At 46.3% G+C, this 26487-nt stretch overlaps 1 protein-coding gene across 1 annotated transcript in view; it reads left to right on the top strand.

Moving 5' to 3' along the window:
• LOC100136506 (activin receptor type-2B) overlaps positions 1 to 26087 on the top strand; it is a 57173-nt gene extending 31086 nt beyond the window's left edge. Inside the window, exons 2-11 of the mRNA XM_014159620.2 lie at positions 3795 to 4002; positions 6338 to 6444; positions 7293 to 7441; positions 11147 to 11293; positions 11582 to 11725; positions 17311 to 17459; positions 20359 to 20473; positions 23243 to 23381; positions 23560 to 23690; positions 23840 to 26087. Coding sequence (XP_014015095.1) covers positions 3795 to 4002; positions 6338 to 6444; positions 7293 to 7441; positions 11147 to 11293; positions 11582 to 11725; positions 17311 to 17459; positions 20359 to 20473; positions 23243 to 23381; positions 23560 to 23690; positions 23840 to 24034 — 1484 coding nt within the window. The 3' untranslated portion in view covers positions 24035 to 26087. The remainder of the gene's footprint in view (positions 1 to 3794; positions 4003 to 6337; positions 6445 to 7292; positions 7442 to 11146; positions 11294 to 11581; positions 11726 to 17310; positions 17460 to 20358; positions 20474 to 23242; positions 23382 to 23559; positions 23691 to 23839) is intronic.
• The last annotated feature ends 400 nt before the right edge of the window (positions 26088 to 26487 follow it).

Below are 26487 nucleotides of genomic sequence, written 5' to 3'. Positions count from 1 at the left end.
CTGGATTTGGAGTTTCTCCTTTAGCTTGATGGAGGTGTGGAATGTGAAGGGAATTTGTCTCAGTTGAATGTGAATTGGTTGCTGATTGAGTATTTGCTCTGTAACCACTATTTAGCACCAGAGCTCACCAACTGCTGTGGATAAAAAGCAGTGTTTGGTTTGGCCTGTTCAGATTGAACATTGTACTGACATCTCCTCTTCCTGGGAAAGTGTTTGTTGTTGGGCTAAGTCATTCCACACTCTTGAGGCAGTCAGTACTGAACAAGATGTGCTGAATGAAGTGCTGAAGATCTGCTTGCTCCTGAGTGCTAGAAACCGATGGTTTCTATCTTTTTCTCTTGTGTCTGAAGTAGGAGAAAGTTGTTTGAATGGCTATGATGATCCACTGCCTTTTTCTATCAACTAGGAAGTGGCATTCCTCTCTCTGATATCTCTCTAGGGAGGCCTGGGATTGGTTTACTTGACTTTTATGGCGTCTGAATTTAAGTGTCTTTTTTAAGACCACCAATGATCATAAGCACATTTATTATATATTTTTTTCGTAGAGGGGTTGGTTATGTCATGAATTAGCTTGTTCAAAATCATTGTCGCCAGCCATACTGTACGTGGGCCAGTAAAACTCTGGTAACATACACATTATATTCCCCAATGTGGTTGTAACGTGCACCTGAAACAATGGCTTTTTGAACACACATTTCCTTTTGGTTGCTCCTGACATCCACTATCGCCATTAGCTTTAATATTCCCATGGAACCCTGCAAATTCAGCTCCTGAATGTTGAGAGGTGTCCATTGCTGAGGCAGCAAGGTTTTTAGTATTCAAGCCGTCGTGCAGCAACAAGAGCAGGACATTGGCTTTCAGCTCCCTGTTTCCAGTCGCTCTCTGCTGCTGGAGTCTGTGTGTTTCTGCTGTGAGTGTTTATGTACAGCAGGTGTGTGTGTGTGTGTGTGTGTGTGTGTGTTTAACTATACCAAAATCCCCACAAGAGTAGTAAACATACAAAACCATCTACCAACTGGGGACATTTTGTTTGTCCCCACAAGGTCAAATGCTATTTTTCGGGAGTTTAGGGTTAATATTCGTTTTAGGGTTACAGTTAGGGTTAGCAGCTTGGGTTAGGTTTTGGGGTTAGGGTCAGGTTTAGAGGTTAAGGAAAATAGGATTTTGAATGGGACTGAACCCCCCCCCCTCCCCTCCACAAGGTTAGTTATACAAGGCTTTGTCTGGGAGAGCGGGGTAAAGGCGTATACTCCCACATTTCCCATTGCCTAGTGACGGTTAATGCACAGATTGGCCGTGGTCGGCGCTGTTAAACTTGTGTTCACCCTTTCTCACTCACCCCTCACACTCCCTCATGCACCCTCTCTCCCCTGTTCACTGTGCCGCTCGCCCTCACTGTGCCGCTCGCCCTCACTGTGCCGCTCGCCCTCACTGTGCCGCTCGCCCTCTCACTCTCTCTCTGCCGCTCGCCCTCCCTCTCACTGTGCCGCTCGCCCTCCCTCTCACTGTGCCGCTCGCCCTCCCTCTCACTGTGCCGCTCGCCCTCCCTCTCACTGTGCCGCTCGCCCTCCCTCTCACTGTGCCGCTCGCCCTCCCTCTCACTGTGCCGCTCGCCCTCCCTCTCACTGTGCCGCTCGCCCTCCCTCTCACTGTGCCGCTCGCCCTCCCTCTCACTGTGCCGCTCGCCCTCCCTCTCACTGTGCCGCTCGCCCTCCCTCTCTCTGTTCCGCTCGTCCTCTCACTCTCTCTCTCTGTGCCGCTCGTCCTCTCACTCTCTCTCTCTGTGCCGCTCGCCCTCTCACTCTCTCTCTCTGTGCCGCTCGCCCTCTCACTCTCTCTCTCTGTGCCGCTCGCCCTCTCACTCTCTCTCTCTGTGCCGCTCGCCCTCTCACTCTCTCTCTCTCTCTCTCTGCCGCTCGCCCTCTCTCTCTCTGTGCCGCTCGCCCTCTCTCTGCCGCTCGCCCTCACTGTGCCCTCTCTCTCTCTCTCTCTCTCTCTCTCACTGTGCCGCTCGCCCTCCCTCTCACTGTGCTGCTCGCCCTCCCTCTCACTGTGCCGCTCGACCTCCCTCTCACTGTGCCGCTCGCCCTCCCTCTCACTGTGCCGCTCGCCCTCCCTCTCACTGTGCCGCTCGCCCTCCCTCTCACTGTGCCGCTCGCCCTCCCTCTCACTGTGGCCGCTCGCCCTCCCTCTCACTGTGCCCGCTCGCCCTCCCTCTCACTGTGCCGCTCGCCCTCCCTCTCACTGTGCCGCTCGCCCTCCCTCTCACTGTGCCCGCTCGCCCTCCCTCTCACTGAGCCGCTCTCCCTCTCTCTCCATTGCTCCAGCAGGGATGGGAAGAGGAGCTCTTCTTCAGGCTGTTATTTTGTGCTGGTTTCTTTTGGAACATGCAGTGTTTTTCTCTCTCTTTTCTCTATTCACACACACCACCGAGGTTATCTCCCTGATGACCTTTCCCTCCTCTGCCACGGCAAGGATATGCTGCCCTTGTCAAGCGGCCATTGTAATATTCCCGGAAATGCAGAGATAGCCTAAGGCCTGTATGGCTCTGGGGATTGTTGCTATGGACTCCCACTAGCTGTTAAACCAGTGAGCTGAAAAGGTTGGTCAAATGGCTTTTGGGTGCTGAAAAGGTAGCTTTTTCCCCTCAAGCTCATTTGGTTTGCCACAGGTTTTTAATGTGTTCTTCCTCCAGCATGTCTTTCTTATTTCATGGAAAGCTGTTCAGTGCTGACGCTTGTTTGTGAGCTGGCAAACGCTGCAGTCGACCTGCCTTCAGTCTGTAGCAGCCTACAGTGTACAATCCTTCCTTACCATAAACATCCTCTCTCCCCCCTTCCCTACCATTTCTCTCTCTCTCTCTCTCTCTCTCTCTCTCTCTCTCTCTCTCTCTCTCTCTCTCTCTCTCTAAACTTTCTCTACTTCTCTTTCTCTCTCTCTCTCCTCTAAACTTTCTCTACTTCTCGCTCTCCTCTAAACTTTCTCTACTTCTCTCTTTCTCTCGCTCTCCTCTAAACTCTCTCTACTTCTCTAAACTCTCTCTCGCTCTCCTCTAAACTCTCTTACCTCTCTCTCCTCTAAACTCTCTTTACTTCTCTCTCTCAACTCTCTCTACTTATCTCTCTAAACTATCTCTCTCTCTCTCTCTCTCTCTCTCTCTCTCTCTCTCTCTCTCTCTCTCCTCTAAACTATCTCTACTTCTTTCTCTTTCGGCACGTACTCTGGTTTCATCGTCAGAAAATATCACCTCCCTGTCCCCTGTTATCAAAATAAGGCATGCACTAAGTCTGGAGTGCTGTTTTGACAAAAGAGTAAAGCAAGCCGAGTTTCTGTGCGCTGCAGGGAGGCGTCTATGTGCTTCTATTTGCGGTGCCGTGTGCCATGTCCTCATCAAACATGCCGCCACTCACCACACCAATCACCGCTACTTTACCACACTACGCAATACAGAAACCCTGCTTTCGGTTGTGATTCAGTATCAAACTGTTCGATCCCAAACCCCTTGACACACAGGGGTTGAGGGTTTTATACGTCATCTGTGATTCTTGATTGGTCCTGATCTTTTAGTTCATTTCTCAATCCTGACTTGCATATTTGGTTGTATTTAAAGGGAGAGCATCTTTTTTGATTGTTTACGTCTAGACGTGTAACTTCTGAGACGACAGTTGTACCAAACACAGCGCTGGGTTTTGAGTGCGTAAATGATAGGTTATAGTGTGTATTTAAACTGGGCTAATGGTATTCTTCTAATGCTTGACTAAACTAGTGCTTCCTCATCTTTCTCTCTGTGACAGGACCAAGCCATGGAGAGGTGGACACACGGGAGTGCTTGTTCTATAACGTGAACTATGAGATCGAGAAGACCAACCAGAGCGGGGTAGAGCGCTGTGAGGGTGAGAAGGACAAGAGGTTGCACTGCTACGCCTCATGGCGCAACAACTCTGGTACCATCGAGCTGGTGAAGAAGGGCTGCTGGCTGGACGACTTCAACTGCTATGACAGGTCAAATCTCCTACCGTTGTGCCCTTGAGCAAGGCCCTATATAATACTGTTGAGTTGTAGATTAGACGAACTGCCTTCCTCTGCCTTTAAGACTGGAGTCCTGGGATGTATTCACAAAGAGTCTGAGAGTAGGAGTGCTGAGCTGGCATCCAGGGTATGGTCTAAAGGCAAAAACTGATCCTATACCAGCACTCCTACTCTTCTGCTCTTTATGAATAGGGGCCCTGGTGTGGTGAAGAGGTGGAATCAGTGTTTTCCCTATGGTTGTATAGGCGGGTTTCTGCTCAATGTTTTCATTTCCCAAGTGGGATCAATGCCTCAAGTGTTTAGAATGAAGCACAATGGGGTCCCCATATGTCACTGATCAGTAATGACTATGTTAATCTAACCATCAAATATGACCATATATACAACTTTAACAATCACAGTCGGATTTGTCACTCAGGCATTACTGCCTATTGACTTCATGGCTGGTATGTGTGTGTGCAACCTCACACGAGCTTGTCTTCGACATTTCGCTTGTGTTATTGAACATTTTAGTTTCTATTTTGTCTACAGGAAGTGTTACTGATCAAATGTTTTTCTAAAGCCCTTTTTACATCAGCAGATGACAATGCGGAAAGCCAGCCTCAAATCCCAAACAGCAACCAATGCAGACGTGGAAGCATGGATTCCATATTAAATGTCTCTGTCAAACTGGAATATACAATTACCCTGCGCCCCGCGGGTCCCGTAGGTGCTCCATAACCAAGGCTTCGCCGTCGCTGGAAAAGTCAGGCGGAGTGGTGCGGTAGATTTTTCAACTGGTTGCCATTGCAATCTATTTCCGGCCTTTCTCCCAAGACCCAGATAAATCGTTGAATAGATGTTTCCGGATGGGAAGCTTGAATACAGTCGCTTCTCCCCGGATACACGTTAGAGGGGAGAAAAAAGGTTTTGGCTAAAACCAATCCACTGCATTGTTGTTTACAAAGTGAGACAAATGTGTACATGGGGTTTAAATGATCGACTTGAAAAGAATGAACATTGTTGTGTTTTATAGTGTTGAATGAGAAGAGCCAAGGTAACAATGCATAAAGGGCTTTTGTTTTGGGGTATTTAACCAGAGGTTTTCTACAAGCTCAATTCTAAAGCTGCATTAGCTTCTCACCATGAAAAGGCTATGTATGAAACGATTCCCTCATCGAGACTGCCAGTGCGAAAGTGGGCCAGCAACAATGACTGATCTTGAAACGCAACGCCAGCAATCCCAGGTTGCTTAAACTAGAGGTCGCCACTTCTTAAAATAGCAGACGAGCAGATCCTCTGGTGCATGTTGGAAATACCAAACATCGAAATGTGTTGAGTGACGGGCTTAAGTCGAAAAGCTTTTTTGAAACGCTCGAGACTGTTGTAGACACTCGAGACTGTTGTAGACACTCGAGACTGTTGTAGATTAGACTTGGGTAAAGATATGTTATCTTGCCGCCACCGGTGAGGAGGTCTGTCCTGTTCTGAATGAACTGTGCAACATATTACCCTGCGGGAATGAAGATCTAGGTTCCTTGAATGCATTGATGTAAAAGCTTTTATATCGTGTGTAAGTTGATCCTGGAAGCCTCAGTTGTCAGTGTGAACCCTCTACTCCAGATATACACTGGATGTCTTTAAAATCTCAATCTTCAAATGTGCGTCATGATTACAACCATTCTACTGTTGGGAGTTGGTGTTCATATCGGGACAGCTTGAGGAGACTCCTTCGCTTCGCCCCCCCACAAGGCCAAGCAGCCCTTAATCCGGGCCCCCTTCCAGTGTTGTCAGGGTCGACTGGCTGGCCTCTCCATTGGCTCTGGCTCTTTAAGGGGAGAGGACACTGCCCAATGACACGCCAGGCTGACACGGGCCGATGATGGCGACACTGCCAGTCCTCTCCCTCCTCCCCCTCCTGTCCTCCACTGAGGTCAAGAAGTCAATAGTGTGAGCGTTGCATGGCGAGGGAAGGGAACGAAAGGAGGTGGTTAGCTAAGGGTTAGTTAGGTGTCTGAACAGGTCATTGGCCCCAATTCTGTTTCCGGGTCGTGTTCAGTAGGGCACACAGTAGCAAAGCTTTTCAAAATGTCTTGCAATGGAAAACGATATTAAAACAGAGTTTCTTATTGAACAGTTTCTGGTAGAACCTTCCTGTTTCACTGCTTTTCATAACGGAACTTCCCTTCTGAACACGACCCGGCATAGTGTATAACCACAGGCCCTCTCAACTACTGAAGTCAGCAGAAAGCTGAGGCGCTCCCTTCTCTACTCTAGACTAAAGCGTTTCCCTTTGACGGTCGCTAAAATGTTGTCTTTTTTTTCTCAGGCAAGAGTGTGTGGCGACAGAGGAGAATCCTCAGGTCTTCTTCTGTTGCTGCGAGGGGAACTTCTGCAACGAGAGGTTCACCCACCTGCCCGATGTCAATGGACCAAGTAAGTAGACCTGTTGGACGCCGTCTCTTTCATCTGTGTTACATTCACAGAAAATAGATCTGGCCGCCGGTCCACCCAACACAGAACACTGAGTTGAGTAGTATCGTCTCTTCTATTTATTATATTTCTATGGCTAGGCTACACCTAAATTGCAACGTTCACTCCCATACTCAGATTTCAAGGGCTAGTCAGATGTACACTTTATATTGACCTATATCTGAATGGGCTTTTGTCATCATTTTGGAGTATTTGATTTTCCCCATCACTGCTCGCTCCATTTGTTTCAGAGCAAATATCATATGCTTTGCTATAGTATCATACTATTATGATATCTTGTTATGTTATCTTGGTATTCCAACCCCTGGCTGGTGTGAAGTGAAACTCAGTAGGTTGATATTATATTTGACATGTGTGTGAAAGCTATACCAGCTGGAAGTTGGTGTATGTTGAGTTGGAAGCTCCGTGGGCCTCACCCAGGGTTAACTATTGACTTTGTTCCCAAACGGTCTTCACAGAGGGGAATTGTAGGATCTTAAACATGACGGACTGAAATGTGCAAGAGGCCACACGAGTATTGACTTACAACCCTTGTTTGCAGACTGCAAGTCTTGAAAAGGTAGGGGCAATTCTGCCCAGGATAATAGCATAACAATTATATTATTGAGCACACAGACATCCAGGCAGCAAACCTTTTTGTGCGTTGAAGTCAAAGCAAGGCTTAAAGGAGAAACAATACTGTGTACCTACCTAATACTGCACCTACCTAATACTGCACCTACCTAATACTATTCTCTCTCGCTCCTCTCGGTAACACTGTGTTCTCTCTGTCCCTCTCTCTGTCCCTCCAGTGATCAAGCCGCCTCCCCCCATGCCCACCCTACTCAATGTGCTGGTCTACTCACTGCTGCCTATCACCATGCTCTCCATGGCCCTGCTGCTGGCCTTCTGGATGTACCGCCACCGCAAGCCGCCCTATGGCCACGTGGACATCAACGAGGTTGGCCAGTTTCCCCTAACCATCTCCCTCCCATCTCCTTAGCTCTGTCTCATTCAATTTTGCTTCCCGTCACTCTTCTGTACTCATCTTTGAATTAATGAATTTATTTGAAACATTTAAAATGCGTGCCGACTTGCCTCAGCCAAGTACAACAATACTACACACCAAAAAAAAATCATTGAGGGTTAAAAAAACAATAAAGTCAACACTTATGTCTATTGTGGTCCTCCTGTCTGTCGGTGGTATTGGCTCTCTCTGTCTGTAGAGATAATGTAGCTGTTGAATTATCTTATGTGGTGCTACCTCTTTCCTGTTTGTGGTTTCTCACTCCTATTCTTTCACTTGCTCGCTCTTTTTTTTATCCCTTCTTCTTTGGAGGCCATCTTGTTAGCAGCCCCTAAGTTGCCATGCAAAGCCTCTATTAATTACCACCGCCATCTAGAGGTAGTCGGCTGCCACTGCACTGGGATATAGGTCCCTCCTATAGGACCACTGCACTGGGATATAGGTCCCTCCTATAGGACCACTGCCCTGGGATATAGGTCCCTCCTATAGGACCACTGCCCTGGGATATAGGTGCCTCCTATAGGACCACTGCCCTGTGATATAGGTCCCTCCTATAGGACCACTGCCCTATGATATAGGTCCCTCCTATAGGACCACTGCCCTGTGATATAGGTCCCTCCTATAGGACCACTGCCCTGTGATATAGGTCCCTCCTATAGGACCACTGCCCTGTGATATAGGTCCCTCCTATAGGACCACTGCCCTGTCATATAGGTCCCTCCTATAGGACCACTGCCCTGTCATATAGGTCCCTCCTATAGGACCACTGCCCTGTCATATAGGTCCCTCCTATAGGACCACTGCCCTGTCATATAGGTCCCTCCTATAGGACCACTGCCCTGTCATATAGGTCCCTCCTATAGGACCACTGCCCTGTCATATAGGTCCCTCCTATAGGACCACTGCCCTGTGATATAGGTCCCTCCTATAGGACCACTGCCCTGTCATATAGGTCCCTCCTATAGGACCACTGCCCTGTGATATACAGTGGGGAGAACAAGTATTTGATACACTGGCGATTTTGCAGGTTTTCCTACTTACAAAGCATGTAGAGGTCTGTCATTTTTATCATAGGTACACTTCAACTGAGAGACGGAATCTAAAACAAAAATCCAGAAAATCACATTGTATGATTTTTAAGTAATTCATTTGCATTTTATTGCATGACATAAGTATTTGATCACCTACCAACCAGTAAGAATTCCGGCTCTCACAGACCTGTTACTTTTTTTTAAGAAGCCCTCCTGTTCTCCGCTCATTACCTGTATTAACTGCACCTCTTTGAACTCGTTACCTGTATAAAAGACACCTGTCCACACACTCAATCAAACAGACTCCAACCTCTCCACAATGGCCAAGACCAGAGAGCCGTGTAAGGACATCAGGGATAAAATTGTAGACCTGCACAAGGCTGGGATGGGCTACAGGACAATAGGCAAGCAGGTTGGTGAGAAGGCAACAACTGTTGGCGCAATTATTAGAAAATGGAAGTTCAAGATGACGGTCAATCACCCTCGGTCTGGGGCTCCATGCAAGATCTCACCTCGTGGGGCATCAATGATCATGAGGAAGGTGAGCGATCAGCCCAGAACTACACGTCAGGACCTGGTCAATGACCTGAAGAAAGCTGGGACCACAGTCTCAAAGAAAACCATTAGTAACACACTACGCCGTCATGGATTAAAATCCTGCAATGCACGCAAGGTCCCCCTGCTCAAGCCAGCGCATGTCCAGGCCCGTCTGAAGTTTGCCAATGACCATCTGGATGATCCAGAGGAGGAATGGGAGAAGGTCATGTGGTCTGATGAGACAAAAATAGAGCTTTTTGGTCTAAACTCCACTCGCCGTGTTTGGAGGAAGAAGAAGGATGAGTACAACCCCAAGAATACCATCCCAACCGTGAAGCATGGAGGTGGAAACATCATTCTTTGGGGATGCTTTTCTGCAAAGGGGACAGGACGACTGCACCGTATTGAGGGGAGGATGGATGGGGCCATGCATCGCGAGATCTTGGCCAACAACCTCCTTCCCCCAGTAAGAGCATTGAAGATGGTTCGTGGCTGGGTCTTCCAGCATGACAACGACCCGAAACACACAGCCAGGGCAACTAAAGGAGTGGCTCCGGAAGAAGCATCTCAAGGTCCTGGAGTGGCCTAGCCAGTCTCCAGACCTGAACCCAATAGAAAATCTTTGGAGGGAGCTGAAAGTCCGTATTGCCCAGCGACAGCCCCGAAACCTGAAGGATCTGGAGAAGGTCTGTATGGAGGAGTGGGCCAAAATCCCTGCAGCAGTGTGTGCAAACCTGGTCAAGAACTACAGGAAACGTATGATCTCTGTAATTGCAAACAAAGGTTTCTGTACCAAATATTAAGTTCTGCTTTTCTGATGTATCAAATACTTATGTCATGCAATAAAATGCTAATGAATTACTTAAAAATCATACAATGTGATTTTCTGGATTTTTGTTCTAGATTCCGTCTCACAGTTGAAGTGTACCTATGATAAAAATTACAGACCTCTACATGCTTTGTAAGTAGGGAAACCTGCAAAGGTTTTAGGTCCCCCCTATAGGACCACTGCCCTGTGATATAGGTCCCTCCTATAGGACCACTGCCCTGTGATATAGGTTCCCCCTATAGGACCACTGCCCTGTGATATAGGTCCCTCCTATAGGACCACTGCCCTGTGATATAGGTCCCTCCTATAGGACCACTGTGGTATAGGTCCCTCCTATAGGACCACTGCACTGGGATATAGGTCCCTCCTATAGGACCACTGTGATATAGGTCCCTCCTATAGGACCACTGCCCTGTGATATAGGTCCCTCCTATAGGACCACTGCCCTGTGATATAGGTCCCTCCTATAGGACCACTGCACTGGGATATAGGTCCCCCCTATAGGACCACTGCACTGGGATATAGGTCCCCCCTATAGGACCACTGCACTGGGATATAGGTCCCCCCTATAGGACCACTGCACTGGGATATAGGTCCCTCCTATAGGACCACTGTGAAATAGGTCCCTCCTATAGGACCACTGTGATATAGGTCCCTCCTATAGGACCACTGTGATATAGGTCCCTCCTATAGGACCACTGTGATATAGGTCCCTCCTATAGGACCACTGTGATATAGGTCCCTCCTATAGGACCACTGTGATATAGGTCCCTCCTATAGGGCCACTGTGATATAGGTCCCTCCTATAGGGCCACTGTGATATAGGTCCCTCCTATAGGACCACTGTGATATAGGTCCCTCCTATAGGACCACTGTGATATAGGTCCCTCCTATAGGACCACTGTGATATAGGTCCCTCCTATAGGACCACTGCCCTGTGATATAGGTCCCTCCTATAGGACCACTGTGATATAGGTCCCTTCTATAGGACCACTGTGATATAGGTCCCTCCTATAGGACTGTTGTTAGTATATTACTGACAGTCTTTCGCATGTTTAGATCTAGGGTTTATTTGTTAAACTATTTTGCAACAGAGTTTTAGAAGTTTTTCATTTGATATCAAAGCTCCAGTTATTATAGAAGTTGTAAGTATGTTGTGAGCGGCACTCGATCCTCATAGGCTTGTTGAATGTAATGTCCCAGCGTTTATCTGTACTGACCTCTGACCTATTTATCTACCAGGATCCTGGCCTAGTTCCTCCTCCTTCCCCCCTGGTGGGGCTCAAACCCCTGCAGTTGCTGGAGATCAAGGCAAGGGGGCGCTTCGGCTGCGTGTGGAAGGCCCAGATGATGAATGAATACGTGGCTGTCAAGGTCTTCCCCATTCAGGTAAGTGGCTGAAGAGTTGATGTAACTTTCCCTCCATTTGTGCGTACCCTCTGAACTGTTGATGTAACATTCTCTCTGTTTGTGTACCCTCTGAAGCGTTGATGTAACATTCTCTCTGTTTGTGTACCCTCTGAAGCATTGATGTAACATTCTCTCTGTTTGTGTACCCTCTGAACTGTTGACGTAACATTCTCTCTGTTTGTGTACCCTCTGAACTGTTGATGTAACATTCTCTCTGTTTGTGTACCCTCTGAAGCGTTGATGTAACGTTTGTGTGTCCTCCCACAGGATAAGCAGTCGTGGATGAATGAGCGGGACGTGTTCCTCACGCCGGGGATGAAGCACGAGAACCTGCTGCGCTACATTGCGGCCGAGAAACGAGGGACCAACCTGGAGATGGAGCTGTGGCTCATCTCTGAATTCCACCAGAGGGTGAGGAGGTGGAGTAGGGCAAACGGGGGTGGAGGGAGAGGTGTTAAGGTGAGGGGTGGTTAGGGTGGGAGGGGTTTGGGGGAGGGGCATTAAAGTGATGACATTATTACATCCAGTTTGGGGTATCTCTCAGCAAAGACGTGTATAACTAGCTGTTTCAAGTCTGGGTCATTCGTTTACATCAATTAGCCCCCACAAGATCCCACCACTGAGCTTTAGCAATGTTCTCTAGCCTTCTATATCAGGCTTGCTACAGAAACCCACTATTTACTTATTGACACTTAGAACACTTTGTTTTGTTTCTCCGAGAGTAGGGATGGGAGTTTGAAATTATTTCACTTTTAAAATGTATTTTTTTATTTTAATTTTTACAAAATCTAGATAGTTAAAATAAATGTTTTAAAGATGTATTTTTTTTAATGGGAACTTGCTCGCTCAACTCGGGAGAGGCGGTGCACTCTGCTAGTTGTTTCAGCACAGAAGGGTGGTGTAGGGGCAGGGGAGGAGCAGGGCTGTTGTGTGACACTGAGGGAGAGTGAAAAAGTAGCCAAACTACTCGCGCAAGTTGGACATAATTGTTACTGCGATAGGTTCTCTAACATCTCATCTGGTAGTGTCTGGCTTGACTGCATCAAATCGATATAAAGAAGCTATCTAGCTACACTAGCCAGCTAAGCTGGCCAGCTAGCTAGCTAGCTAACAAGGCTAATTGTGTCTATTTTGCTGCGCTCCCTGTCCTTGTCTACTTCACTTTCTACACATGTAGCCTCTGACTGTAGCGCCGCTGTCATTGACCGACTATAACAACAAGCTACAGGCATGAAACGTGTGTAGGTTACCGGACACTGCTTTTTATCGGGCGCACTCAGAAAAACAAAACTGTTTTATAAAAATGTTGAATGTCATGGTGTATCCTAGTATGTAGCAATGTCACATTTTAGACAAAGCCTTACCATTAAAATAGGTATGTATGTATGTATGTATGTATGTATGTATGTATGTATGTATGTATGTATGTATGTATGTATGTATGTATGTATGTATGTATGTATGTATGTATATATCTCAGCAAAAAAAGAAACGTCCTCTGACTGTCAACTGTGTTTATTTTCAGAAAATGAACACGTGTAAATATTTGTATGAACATAACAAGATTCAACAACTGAGACATAAACTGAACAAGTTCCACAGACATGTGACTAACAGAAATGGAATAATGTGTCACTGAACAAAGGGGCGGTCAAAATTCAAAGTAACAGTCAGTATCTGGTGTGGCCACCAGCTGCATTAAGTACTGCAGTGCATCTCCTCCTCATGGACTGCACCAGTTCCCTGTAACGCACAGCATTGAGATTGCAGGCAATGACGACAAGCTCAGTCCGATGATGCGTGACACACCACCCCAGACCATGACGGACCCTCCACCTCCAAATCGATCCCGCTCCAGAGTACAGACCTCAGTGTAACGCTCATTCCTTTGACGATAAACGCGAATCCGACCATCACCCCCGGTGAGACAAAACTGTGACTTGTCAGTGAAGAGCACTTTTTGCCAGTCCTGTCTGGTCCAGCGACGGTGGGTTTGTGCCCATGGGTGACGTTGTTGCCGGTGATGTCTAGTGAGGATCTGCCTTATAACAGGCCTACAAGCCCTCAGTCCAGCCTCTCTCAGCCTATTGCAGACAGTCTGAGCACTGATGGAGGGATTGTGCATTCCTGGTGTAACTCGGGCAGTTGTTGTTGCCATCCTGTACCTGTCCCGCAGGTGTACCGGTCCTGTGCAGGTGTTGTTACATGTGGTCTGCCACTGCGAGGACGATCAGCTGTCCGTCCTGTCTCCCTGTAGCGCTATCTTAGGCGTCTCACAGTACGGACGTTGCAATTTATTGCACTGGCCACATCTGCAGTCCTCATGCCTCCTTGCAGCATAACTAAGGCACGTTCACACAGATGAGCAGGGACCCTGGGCATCTTTCTTTTGGTGTTTTTCAGAGTCAGTAGAAAGGCCTCTTTAGTGTCCTAAGTTTTCATAACTGTGACCTTAATTGCCTACCGTCTGTAAGCTGTTAGTGTCTTAATGACCGTTCCACAGGTGTATGTTCATGAATTGTTTATGGTTCATGGAACAAGCATGGGAAACAGTGTTTAAACCCTTTACAATGAAGATCTGTGAAGTTATTTGGATTTTTACAAATGATCTTTTAAAGACACGGTCCTGAAAAAGGGACGTTTATTTTTTTGATGAATTTATATAAACCACAGTCACTCTACCGGTCAAAAGTTTTGAGAACCTACTCATTCAAGGGTTTTTCTATATCATTACTTTTTTCTACGTTGTAGAATAATGGTGAGTACATCAAAACTATGAAATAACACATATGGAATCATGTAGTAACTGAAAAATTGTTAAACGAATCAAAATATTTTTGAGATTCTTCAAAGTAGCCACCCTTTGCCTTGACAGATTTGCACACTTTTGGCATTCTCTCAACCAGCTTCACCTGGAATGCTTTTCCAACAGTCTTGAAGGAGTTCCCACATATGCTGAGCACTTGTTGGCTGCTTTTCCTTCACTCTGTGGTCCAACTCATCAAAATCCATCTCAATTGGGTTGAGGTCAGGTGATTGTGAAGGCCAGGTTATCTGAAGCAGCACTCCATCACTCTCCTTCTTGGTCAAATAGCCCTTACACAGCCTGGAGGTGTGTTTTGGGTCATTGTCCTGTTGAAAAACAAATGATAGTCCCACGAAGCGCATCCAGATGGGATGGCGTATCGCTGCAGAATGCTGTAGTAGCCATGCTGGTTAACCTCTATGGGCTAGGTGGGACGCAAGCGTCCCACCCGTGGTGCACTCCATCAACAGCAGGTGCATTTCAAGAGCGGCAAATTTGAATCCAAATAAATGTCAAAATTCAAATTTTTCAAACATACAACTATTTTACACCCTTTGAAAGATAAACATCTCCTTAATCTAACCACGTTTTACGATTTCAAAAAGGTTTTACGGCGAAAGCATAAATTTAGAGTATGTTAGGACAGTACATTTACAAGAGTTGTGTGTAATGTTTTGTCAATTCAAAGACAGGGTCACCAAAACCATAAAACCAGCTAAAATGAAAATCGTTTCCCTCCAATAACCGGCAGTCAAGTCAGCGTCACAAATTAAATAATAAAAATTAGAAAACATTGGTAAAATATTATATTGTCATTTAAAGAATTATAGATTTACATCTCTTGAACGCAATCAACTTGCCAGATTTAAAAATAACCTTACTGGGAAATCACACTTTGCAATAATCTGAGCACTGCGCCCAGAAAAATACGTGTTGCGATACAGACTAGACGTCATGTTGGGGAGATCTAAAATCGAAAATACTATGTAAATAATCCATTACCTTTGATTCTCTTCATCAGATGTCACTTCCAGGTATCACAGGTCCATAACGAATGTAGTTTTGTTCAAAAAAGCTCATCATTTATGTCCAAAAATCTCCGTCTTGTTAGCACATGATCTAAGCCAGCCGGACTTCTCGTCATGAACGAGGGGAAAAAAATATTTACGTTCGTTCAAACATGTCAAACGTTATATAGCATAAATCATTAGGGCCTTTTTTAACCAGAACATGAATAATATTCAAGGTGGACGAATGCATACTCTTTTATAACGTATTGGAACGAGGGTACCCAACATGAACTCGCGCGCCAGGTGTCTAATGGGCCATCATCGTTCCATGGCTCTTGTTCGGTCAGATCTCCCTCCAGAAGACTCAAAACACTTTGTAAAGGCTGGTGACATCTAGCGGAAGCAATAGGAAGTGCCAAAATATTCCTCAGCCCCTGTGTTTTTCAATGGGATAGGTTTAAAGGTAATACAACACATCAGGTATCCACTTCCTGTCAGAAAATGTCTCAGGGTTTTGCCTGCCAAATGAGTTCTGTTATACTCACAGACACCATTCAAACAGTTTTAGAAAATTTAGGGTGTTTTCTATCCATATGTAATAAGTATATGCATATTCTAGTTACTGGGTAGGAGTGGTAACCAGATTAAATCGGGTATGTTTTTTTTATCCAGCCGTGTCAATACTGCCCCCTAGCCCTAACAGGTTAAGTGTGCCTCGAATTCTAAATAAATCAGACAGTGTCACCAGCAAAGCACCCCCACACCATCACACCACCTCCTCCATGCTTCATGATGGGAACCACACGTGCGGAGATCATCTGTTCACCTACTCTGCGTCTCACAAAGACGGGGCGGTTTGAACCAAAAATCTCAAATTTGGACTCATCAGACCAAAGGACAGATTTCCACCGGTCTAATGTCCATTGCTTGTGTTTCTTGGCCCAAGCAAGTCTCTACTTCTTAACGGTGTCCTTTAGTAGTGGTTTCTTTGCAGCAATTCGACCATGAAGGCCTGATTCATGCAGTCTCCTCTGAACAGTTGATGTTGAGATGTTTCTGTTACTTGAACTCTGTGAAGCATTTATTTGGGCTTCAATTTCTGAGTCTGGTGCAGAGGATAAATTCATTAGAGGTAACAGAGGCAACTCTGGGTCTTCTTGTGGCAGTCCTCATGAGAGACAGTTTCATCATAGCGCTTGATGGGTTTTTGCGACTGCACTTGAAGAAACGTTCAAAGTCCTTGAAATATTCCGCATTGACTGACCTTCATGTCTTAAAGTAATGAAGGCCTGTCGTTTCTCTTTGCTTATTTGAGCTGTTCTTGCCATAATTTGGACTTGGTCTTTTAACAAATAGGGCTATCTTCTGTATACCACCCCTACCTTGTCGCAACACAACTGATTGTCTCAAATACATTAAGAAGGAAAGAAAATTAACTTTTAACAAGGCACACCTGTTCATTTAAATGCATTCCAGGTGACAACCTGATGAAGCTGGTTGAGAGAATCCCAAGAGTGTGCAAAGCTGTTATCAAGGCAAAGGGTGGCTACTTTGAAGAATCTCAAATATAAAATATATTTAGATTTTTTTAACACTTTTTGGTTACTTCATAATTCCATATGTTTTATGTCATAGTTTCGATGTCTTCACTTCTATTCTACTATTTAGAAAATAGTAAAAATATAAAATAAATCCTGGAATGAGTAGTGGTGTCTAAGCTTTTCACTGGTACTGTATATACACACAATGCCTTCGGAAAGTGTTTAGACCCCGTGACTTTTTTTGGTTTGGATATTCAAATAACTGTGCCCATCCCTATCCGAGGTATTGCCTTTTTATTTTCCTCGCTGTTGAATTTTCAATTCCGCGAAAGTTGTTTTGCTACAGTTTAATAGCACTCGATTTGACAGACCTCAGTGGCTGGCCTTCATTGATCTTGGACAATAAACTATGTATGAATGATAGCAACCCTGTCTCTGCGGTCAAATACACTTATATTTTCCCCAGTTCAATCATTGAAAAGTTATTTAGTGTGCTCTCGGAATGTCTTACTTTATCTTGTTGTTAACAGCTCCACTTCTCACTTTCTCTTTTTCTCTCTCTCGCTCATCCTTTCTCTTTCGCTCTCTCTCGCTCTTTCTCTCTTGTTCTGTGTATGTCTGCCTGTGTGTATACTCCAGGGCTCCCTGACAGACTATCTGAAGGGGAACGCGATCAGCTGGACTGAGCTGTGTCACATCTCTGAGACCATGGCCTGCGGGCTGGCCTACCTGCATGAGGACGTTCCTCGCTACAAAGGAGAGGGACCCAAACCGGCCATCGCTCACAGGTAAGGACTGGTTTGTGTGAGAAGAATGCGAGACATTAGACTTGGGGTCTGGTTCGAGCAGCATTTCTGTTTTCTCATTGACCTATCTGGTAAGTTAAGGTAATCCTATACCGTAGAAATGATTATGCTACATTTTTGTTCACTCTGCGGGCCCAAGTGTCGTCATTCTACAATCCGGAGGGATCCATCCTTGAGGGTATCTGTTCTTTTAACAGCACTCAAACCTCTTAACTGCAATTGTATTTGACTGAAGGAAATCAAAATCGTTTACACTTTATGCCATTAGAAAAACACTTCAATTCAGTTCTGATTAAACTGTGCCATGAGTCTAGAAAGGACCTTTCTCTGTGGGCAGCGGGTCTTTCTGTTCTGATTAAACTGTGCCATGAGTCTAGACAGGACCTTTCTCTGTGGGCAGCGGGTCTTTCTGTTCTGATAAAACTGTGCCTTGAGTCTAGACAGGACCTTTCTCTGTGGGCAGCGGGTTTCTCTGTTCTGATTAAACTGTGCCATGAGTCTAGACAGGACCTTTCTCTGTCTGTGGGCAGCGGGTTTCTCAGTTCTGATCAAACTGTGCCATAAGTCTAGACAGGACTGTTCTCTGTGGGCAGCGGGTTTCTCAGTTCTGATCAAACTGTGCCATAATTCTAGACAGGACCTTTCTCTGCGGGCAGCGGGTCTTTCTGTTCTGATTAAACTGTGCCATAAGTCTAGACAGGACCTTTCTCTGCGGGCAGCAGGTCTCTGTTCTGATTAAACTGTGCCATAAGTCTAGACAGGACCTTTCTCTGCGGGCAGCAGGTCTCTGTTCTGATTAAACTGTGCCATAAGTCTAGACAGGACCGTTCTCTGTGGGCAGCGGGTCTTCTTTATTTGTGTGTAGTTCATGATAAGACGGATCATGACAAAGGGCCAACTGATCCCAAACCAGTTGTGGGGCCAATCCTATCTCTCTAAGCCAGGGTTATTCAATGAAATACTATATGGTCCTTTTCAGACCTTGGACACCAGGGAAGGAAACTCTCAGGCCAATCACTGACGTTAATTGAACTGGTAGAAAAGAAAACCAGGCTCTGGTTCAGTAGGCAGGCAACGTTTTGAAATGGGGAGGTATTACCTGAACTTGTCTGATAAGAAAACGCTTTTCTTTTGCCATTAAATAGCCCTGCTGCCGTGCCGTTCAATAGCCCTGCTGCCGTGCCGTTCAATAGCCCTGCTGCCGTGCCGTTCAATAGCCCTGCTGCCGTGCCGTTCATTAGCCCTGCTGCCGTGCCGTTCAATAGCCCTGCTGCCGTGCCGTTCAATAGCCCTGCTGCCGTGCCGTTCAATAGCCCTGCTGCCGTGCCCTTCAATAGCCCTGCTGCCGTGTACTTCAATAGCCCTGCTGCCGTGTACTTCAATAGCCCTGCTGCCGTGTCCTTCAATAGCCCTGCTGCCGTGTCCTTCAATAGCCCTGCTGCCGTGTCGTTCAATAGCCCTGCTGCCGTGCCGTTAAATAGCCCTGCTGCCGTGCCGTTAAATAGCCCTGCTGCCGTGCCGTTAAATAGCCCTGCTGCCGTGCCGTTAAATAGCCCTGCTGCCGTGCCGTTCAATAGCCCTGCTGCCGTGCCGTTCAATAGCCCTGCTGCCGTGTCCTTCAATAGCCCTGCTGCCGTGCCCTTCAATAGCCCTGCTGCCGTGCCGTTCAATAGCCCTGCTGCCGTGTCCTTCAATAGCCCTGCTGCCGTGTCCTTCAATAGCCCTGCTGCCGTGTCCTTCAATAGCCCTGCTGCCGTGTCGTTCAATAGCCCTGCTGCCGTGTCCTTCAATAGCCCTGCTGCCGTGTCCTTCAATAGCCCTGCTGCCGTGTCCTTCAATAGCCCTGCTGCCGTGTCGTTCAATAGCCCTGCTGCCGTGTCGTTCAATAGCCCTGCTGCCGTGCCCTTCAATAGCCCTGCTGCCGTGCCGTTCAATAGCCCTGCTGCCGTGTCCTTCAATAGCCCTGCTGCCGTGTCCTTCAATAGCCCTGCTGCCGTGTCCTTCAATAGCCCTGCTGCCGTGTCCTTCAATAGCCCTGCTGCCGTGTCCTTCAATAGCCCTGCTGCCGTGTCCTTCAATAGCCCTGCTGCCGTGTCCTTCAATAGCCCTGCTGCCGTGCCGTTCAATAGCCCTGCTGCCGTGCCGTTCAATAGCCCTGCTGCCGTGCCGTTCAATAGCCCTGCTGCCGTGCCGCTCAATAGCCCTGCTGCCGTGCCGCTCAATAGCCCTGCTGCCGTGCCGCTCAATAGCCCTGCTGCCGTGCCGTTCAATAGCCCTGCTGCCGTGCCGTTCAATAGCCCTGCTGCCGTGTCGTTCAATAGCCCTGCTGCCGTGTCCTTCAATAGCCCTGCTGCCGTGTCCTTCAATAGCCCTGCTGCCGTGTCCTTCAATAGCCCTGCTGCCGTGTCCTTCAATAGCCCTGCTGCCGTGTCCTTCAATAGCCCTGCTGCCGTGTCCTTCAATAGCCCTGCTGCCGTGTCCTTCAATAGCCCTGCTGCCGTGTCCTTCAATAGCCCTGCTGCCGTGTCCTTCAATAGCCCTGCTGCCGTGCCGTTCAATAGCCCTGCTGCCGTGCCGTTCAATAGCCCTGCTGCCGTGCCGTTCAATAGCCCTGCTGCCGTGCCGTTCAATAGCCCTGCTGCCGTGCCGTTCAATAGCCCTGCTGCCGTGCCGTTCAATAGCCCTGCTGCCGTGCCCTTCAATAGCCCTGCTGCCGTGCCCTTCAATAGCCCTGCTGCCGTGCACTTCAATAGCCCTGCTGCCGTGCACTTCAATAGCCCTGCTGCCGTGTACTTCAATAGCCCTGCTGCCGTGTACTTCAATAGCCCTGCTCTACACCATCACTGATCCCCCCCCATCCTCTTTTCCTTCTCCCCTCCAGGGACTTTAAGAGTAAGAACGTGATGCTGCGGACGGACCTGACGGCCATCATCGGAGACTTTGGGCTGGCGGTGCGGTTCGAGCCGGGCAAGCCCCCAGGGGACACTCATGGCCAGGTGAGTGTGTCACCATCAGTCCGTCCCATATGGCGCCCCGTTCCCGATTTTAGTTAACTACTTTTCATCCGTAAACAGGAATCAGGGAGATATTTCTGACAAGTAAATCGATCGTACTATCTATGAACAAAGACCATCATGGAGACACTGCTTTAAAGATAATACTAACTATGAACAAAGAACATCATGGAGACACTGCTTTAAAGATCGTACTAACTATGAACAAAGACCATCATGGAGACACTGCTTTAAAGATCGTACTAACTATGAACAAAGACCATCATGGAGACACTGCTTTAAAGATCATACTAACTATGAACAAAGACCATCATGGAGACACTGCTTTAAAGATCATACTAACTATGAACAAAGAACATCATGGAGACACTGCTTTAAAGATCATACTAACTATGAACAAAGAACATCATGGAGACACTGCTTTAAAGATCATACTAACTATGAACAAAGACCATCATGGAGACACTGCTTTAAAGATCATACTATCTATGAACAAAGAACATCATGGAGACACTGCTTTAAAGATCATACTAACTATGAACAAAGAACATCATGGAGACACTGCTTTAAAGATCATACTAACTATGAACAAAGACCATCATGGAGACACTGCTTTAAAGATTGTACGAACTATGAACAAAGAACATCATGGAGACACTGCTTTAAAGATCATACTAACTATGAACAAAGAACATCATGGAGACACTGCTTTAAAGATCATACTAACTATGAACAAAGACCATCATGGAGACACTGCTTTAAAGATTGTACGAACTATGAACAAAGAACATCATGGAGACACTGCTTTAAAGATTGTACGAACTATGAACAAAGAACATCATGGAGACACTGCTTTAAAGATCATACTAACTATGAACAAAGAACATCATGGAGACACTGCTTTAAAGATCATACTAACTATGAACAAAGAACATCATGGAGACACTGCTTTAAAGATTGTACGAACTATGAACAAAGAACATCATGGAGACACTGCTTTAAAGATCATACTAACTATGAACAAAGAACATCATGGAGACACTGCTTTAAAGATCGTACTAACTATGAACAAAGAACATCATGGAGACACTGCTTTAAAGATTGTACGAACTATGAACAAAGAACATCATGGAGACACTGCTTTAAAGATTGTACTAACTAAACTCAGAAAAAAAGAAACCTCCTTTCAGCAAACTTAACATGTGTAAATATTTGTATGAACATAACAAGATTCAACAACTGAGACAAACTGTACAAGTTCCACAGACATGTGACTAACAGAAATTGAATAATGTGTCCCTGAACAAAGGGACACATTATTCAAAAGTAACAGTCAGTATCTGGTGTGGCCACCAGCTGCATTAAGTACTGCAGTGCATCTCCTCCTCATGGACTACACCAGATTTGCCAGTTCTTGCTGTGAGATGTTACCCCACTCTTCCACCAAGGCACTTGCAAGTTTCCTGACATTTCTGGGGGGAATGGCCCTAGCCCTCACCCTCTGATCCAACAGGTCCCAGACGTGCTCAATGGGATTGAGATCTGGCCTCTTCGCTGGCCACGGTAGAACACTGACATTCTTGTCTTGCAGGAAATCACGCACAGAACGAGCAGTATGGCTGGTGGCATTGTCATGCTGGAGTGTCATGTCAGGATGAGCCTGCAGGAAGGGTACCACATGAGGGAGGAAGATGTCTTCCCTCAATGCGCACAGCTTTGAGATTGCCTGCAATGACAATAAGCTCAGTCCGATGATGCTGTGACACACCGCCCTAAACCATGACGGACCCTCCACCTCCAAATCGATCCCGCTCCAGAGTACAGGCCTCGGTGTAACGCTCATTCCTTTGTCGATAAACGCGAATCCGACCATCACCCCTGGTGAGACAAAACTGTGACTCGTCAGTGAAGAGCACTTTTTGCCAGTCCTGTCTGGTCCAACGACGGTGGGTTTGTACCCATAGGCGATGTTGTTGCCGGTGATGTCTGGTGAGGACCTGCCTTACAACAGGCCTACAAGCCCTCAGTCCAGCCTCTCTCAGCCTATTGCGGACAGTCTGAGCACTGATGGAGGGATTGTGCGTTCCTGGTGTAACTTGGGCAGTTGTTGTTGCCATCCTGTGCCTGTCCCGCAGGTGTGATGTACGAATGTACCGATCCTGTGCAGGTATTGTTGCACGTGGTCTGCCACTGCGAGGACGATCAGCTGTCCGTCCTGTCTCCCTGTAGTGCTGTCTTAGGCGTCTCACAGTACAGACATTGCAATTTATTACCCTGGCCACATCTGCAGTCCTCATGCCTCCTTGCAGCATACCTAAGGCACGTTCACACAGATGAGCAGGGACCCTGAGCGACCCTGGGTGTTTTTCAGTCAGTAGAAAGGCCTCTTTAGTGTCCTAAGTTTTCATAACTGTGACCTTAATTGCCTACCGTCTGTAAGCTGTTAGTGTCTTAACGACCGTTCCACAGGTGCATGTTCATTAATTGTTTATGGTTCATTGAACAAGCATGGTGAAACAGTGTATAAACCCTTTACAATGAAGATCTGTGAAGTTATTTGGATTTTTATGAATTTATCTTTGAAAGACAGGATCCTGAAAAAGGGATGTTTCTTTTGTGCTGAGTTTATGAACAAAAAACATAATGGAGACACTGTTTTAAAGCTAGCTCATGTACTCGCGCAACATTGAAAAGGAAGTGTGTGAGAGCGTGTAGGGGACCTAGTCTGACAGTGTCTTGTCTGTCGTGCAGGTGGGTACCAGGCGCTACATGGCGCCGGAGGTCCTGGAAGGGGCCATTAACTTTCAGCGGGATGCCTTCCTCAGGATAGACATGTACTCCATGGGCCTGGTGCTGTGGGAGCTGGTGTCGCGCTGCAAGGCGGCCGACGGTGAGTCACACACTAACACCCAAACGCACACACAGGATCATACTTGCTGATTTATCGTCAATCATACCACATTAGAATCAGGCTGAGAACTTTTAATGCAGTGTAATTGACAAATGAGTACACATGAATGTTGATCGCTTGTGGGGTTCCATGCTAAGATGTTGTGTTGTATGGTCAGGCCCAGTGGATGAGTACATGCTGCCGTTTGAGGAGGAGATCGGCCAGCACCCGTCCCTGGAGGACTTACAGGATGTGGTGGTCCACAAAAAGATGAGGCCGGTCTTCAAGGACTGCTGGCTCAAACACGCTGTGAGTATTTTCGCTTTGTCTCCAACGCAGAGAGCAGGGGGTCAATACTGGGATGTCCTTACAGCAGTACAGTTTTGATTCCCATTTCCCACAATATGTCACCCAGGCCTGCAACATGATGTTCCTGTCCTAACTGATGTGTCTCGCAGGGCCTAGAGTCGATGTGTGAGACAATAGAGGAGTGCTGGGACCATGACGCCGAGGCGCGGCTTTCGGCCGGCTGCGTGGAGGAGCGCATCTCGCAGATCCGCCGGCTGACCAGCCCCCCTACCTCAGACTGCTTGGTCTCCATGGTGACCTCTGTCACCAACGTGGACTTGCCACCCAAAGAGTCCAGTATCTGAGCCCCAACCTCACCCTACCAACACCCACCCACCCAACGCAGAGCGACAACATGCAAGCAAACAAAACAGCCTTGTCTTGTTCTTCTTCAGCTTCAGCCGATCTCAGAAGAAAAAAAAACATGAATGCAGCTGCTGTTTTATCCTGACATCTTTTTTTAAATGTATTATTATTATTGTTATTTTCTTTCCAATCGGATCAATATTACCAGCACACTTCTTCTCTACTGTGTTTTTATCAAGAGAGGACAAGAAAAAAAGAATTACAAAAAAAAAAGAAATTGACATCTCAAAAGTGCATTCAGGTGCCGACTAATGAATGCTGACAAGGTGCAGGTACCTCAATCGTTTTCAGCTCTCAGCCGTTTCTTTGGGTTTAGTTTATTCCTCTTTCTGTCTTCTGGACAGGATTGCCTGTGACAAAACCAACCAACTAAGCAACCATCTACCATGTTGGACAATACATCAATGCTGCAAAAACCTTATATGAACATTAAGACTTACACACAACTAACCTTCCTCAAGGGATTTTAGTTTTCAGAAAACTTTTCCTTTTCCGACAGCGTGCTATACAAACCTTCGGAACTAACGGGTGTCTCTAGAACACAGGGAAAAGTGGAAGGCAACTGGACTCGTTTCAATTTGGATTTTGCTTTGTTCATACTGGTGACTGAATGGGGTTGACGATAGCATATTAATCAGTGGATGTTGAAAAGTTCAAAAGAAAATGGCTTGCTTCCCAGAGCATCTGGATAGTGCATTTTGTTTGGTACGGAGCTACTTCTCAGGTAACCAGTCTCAAGGGGGCAGGAGATGATGATTTAAGGTGATATCGCAATGCGTCCCGTAAAGTAGAGCGAGAGCCTTTGATGGGTAGAGTGGGGGCAGACTTTGGTGAGAGGGGCTTTTCTGACATGGTTCAAACCTTTTTAGCTGAGATCAAAATGGTCTAAACATTGAAGGTGCCCAAACAAACTACAAAAACAACAATAGGTGCATGACCATGGTGAAGATTTGTATGCGTTTCGGGTGTGAGAATGAATGCGTGTGTGTTTGCTTGTGACTATTTGTGCAGTGAGAGTGACTGAATGTGTAGCGGAGAGGGATGGAAATTTAGACCATGAAAAGAAAGTTTCAGCCGTAAACAGCTGAAGATGAGTTAAACGTTTCCCTTTTTTTCCTTTTTTCTGTCATTTCTTATTTTGTTTCAGTGAGTGTATTGGACATTGGGAGCTAAGGACCTAGACTCTATCCACAGAAGGCCCATCTTAGGCCTCAGCAAAAGCCTATATCCTTCACTAGTGTCGAGAGGGAGGGCGGAGTACAGTTGAAGCGTCACTGCCTGGTACCTTCGTTATTTACCTCTTTCTCACAGGGACCAAACTCTGAGTTTTGACCGGGTAGGTCCTGCATTGTAGAAAGGTTTTCGACAGGGCACCAAGCGTAACAACCAATTTTAAACTTCACTTCATTCAGATTGGTTACATGTTCTCGTTCATTAGAAGAGAGAAAAAAAGGAACCTTTTTTTTGTCTGAAAAGTGACACGCAACATTTCCGTATGCCATAATGTAACAGTGAATGTCTACAATGCTGCTGTTTCAACTCAAAGATGAATATATTTCTGTGTTCCATTTTTTTCCCCCCCTGTGCATTACACATACAAATCTCAGTAGATTTAACTAAATGTGCATACAAGAGCAAAAGTACGTTGGTAGGGATGACAAGGCTTCCGATGTGAAAGAGAACAACACAAACAATAAAATCTAGTAAAAATAGAACAGAAAACTAAAACTCAAAAAAATATATATATTGTTCATGAACCACAGACCACCTCAAACCAGAAATACCTCAGATCTTTCAGTGTATATGAGTTGTTATATATTTTGTTAGTTGTGTTGACTTGTAGTATGTATGTTTTAATGTGATTTATTTTTTTTGGGGGGGGTGGGAGGGGGGCTTTTGTGATTAAGGAATTTTGGAAGATAAAATGTCCAAAATCATTTAAAGAAGTGGTACCATGTCATGTTGTATAAATGAAAGAAAATCTTGTAAATAGCTGTATACAGTTGTAGAATTCTACCTATATACAGTATGACACCTGAGCATTATTCATAATTTCTGCTGACTTTTCCCAACTTGTCTTTTCCTCTCCGTTACCTAAAGGGACATTGAACCTGTATTTGGTTTTTCCTCCCAAAAATCGAATATCCACCCACCACCATCATCGTGTCTGACCTGTAATATTTTTGCATACCCCACGATATACGCTATATGGCCAAAAGTATGTGGACATCTGCTCGTCAAACATCTCATTCCAAAATTATGGGCATTAATAGGGAGTTGGTCCCCACCTTGCTGCTATAACAGTCTCCACTCTTCTGGGAAGGCTTTCAACTAGATTTTGGAACATTGATGTGGGGACTTGCTTCCATTCAGCCACAAGAGCATTGGTGAG

The sequence above is a fragment of the Salmo salar genome, chromosome ssa19 (genome assembly GCF_905237065.1).
Source record: "Salmo salar chromosome ssa19, Ssal_v3.1, whole genome shotgun sequence".
Taxonomy (NCBI): Eukaryota; Metazoa; Chordata; class Actinopteri; order Salmoniformes; family Salmonidae; genus Salmo; species Salmo salar.
Note: the sequence above shows the minus strand (reverse complement) of the source record. Positions and strands in the feature narration are given on the sequence as shown.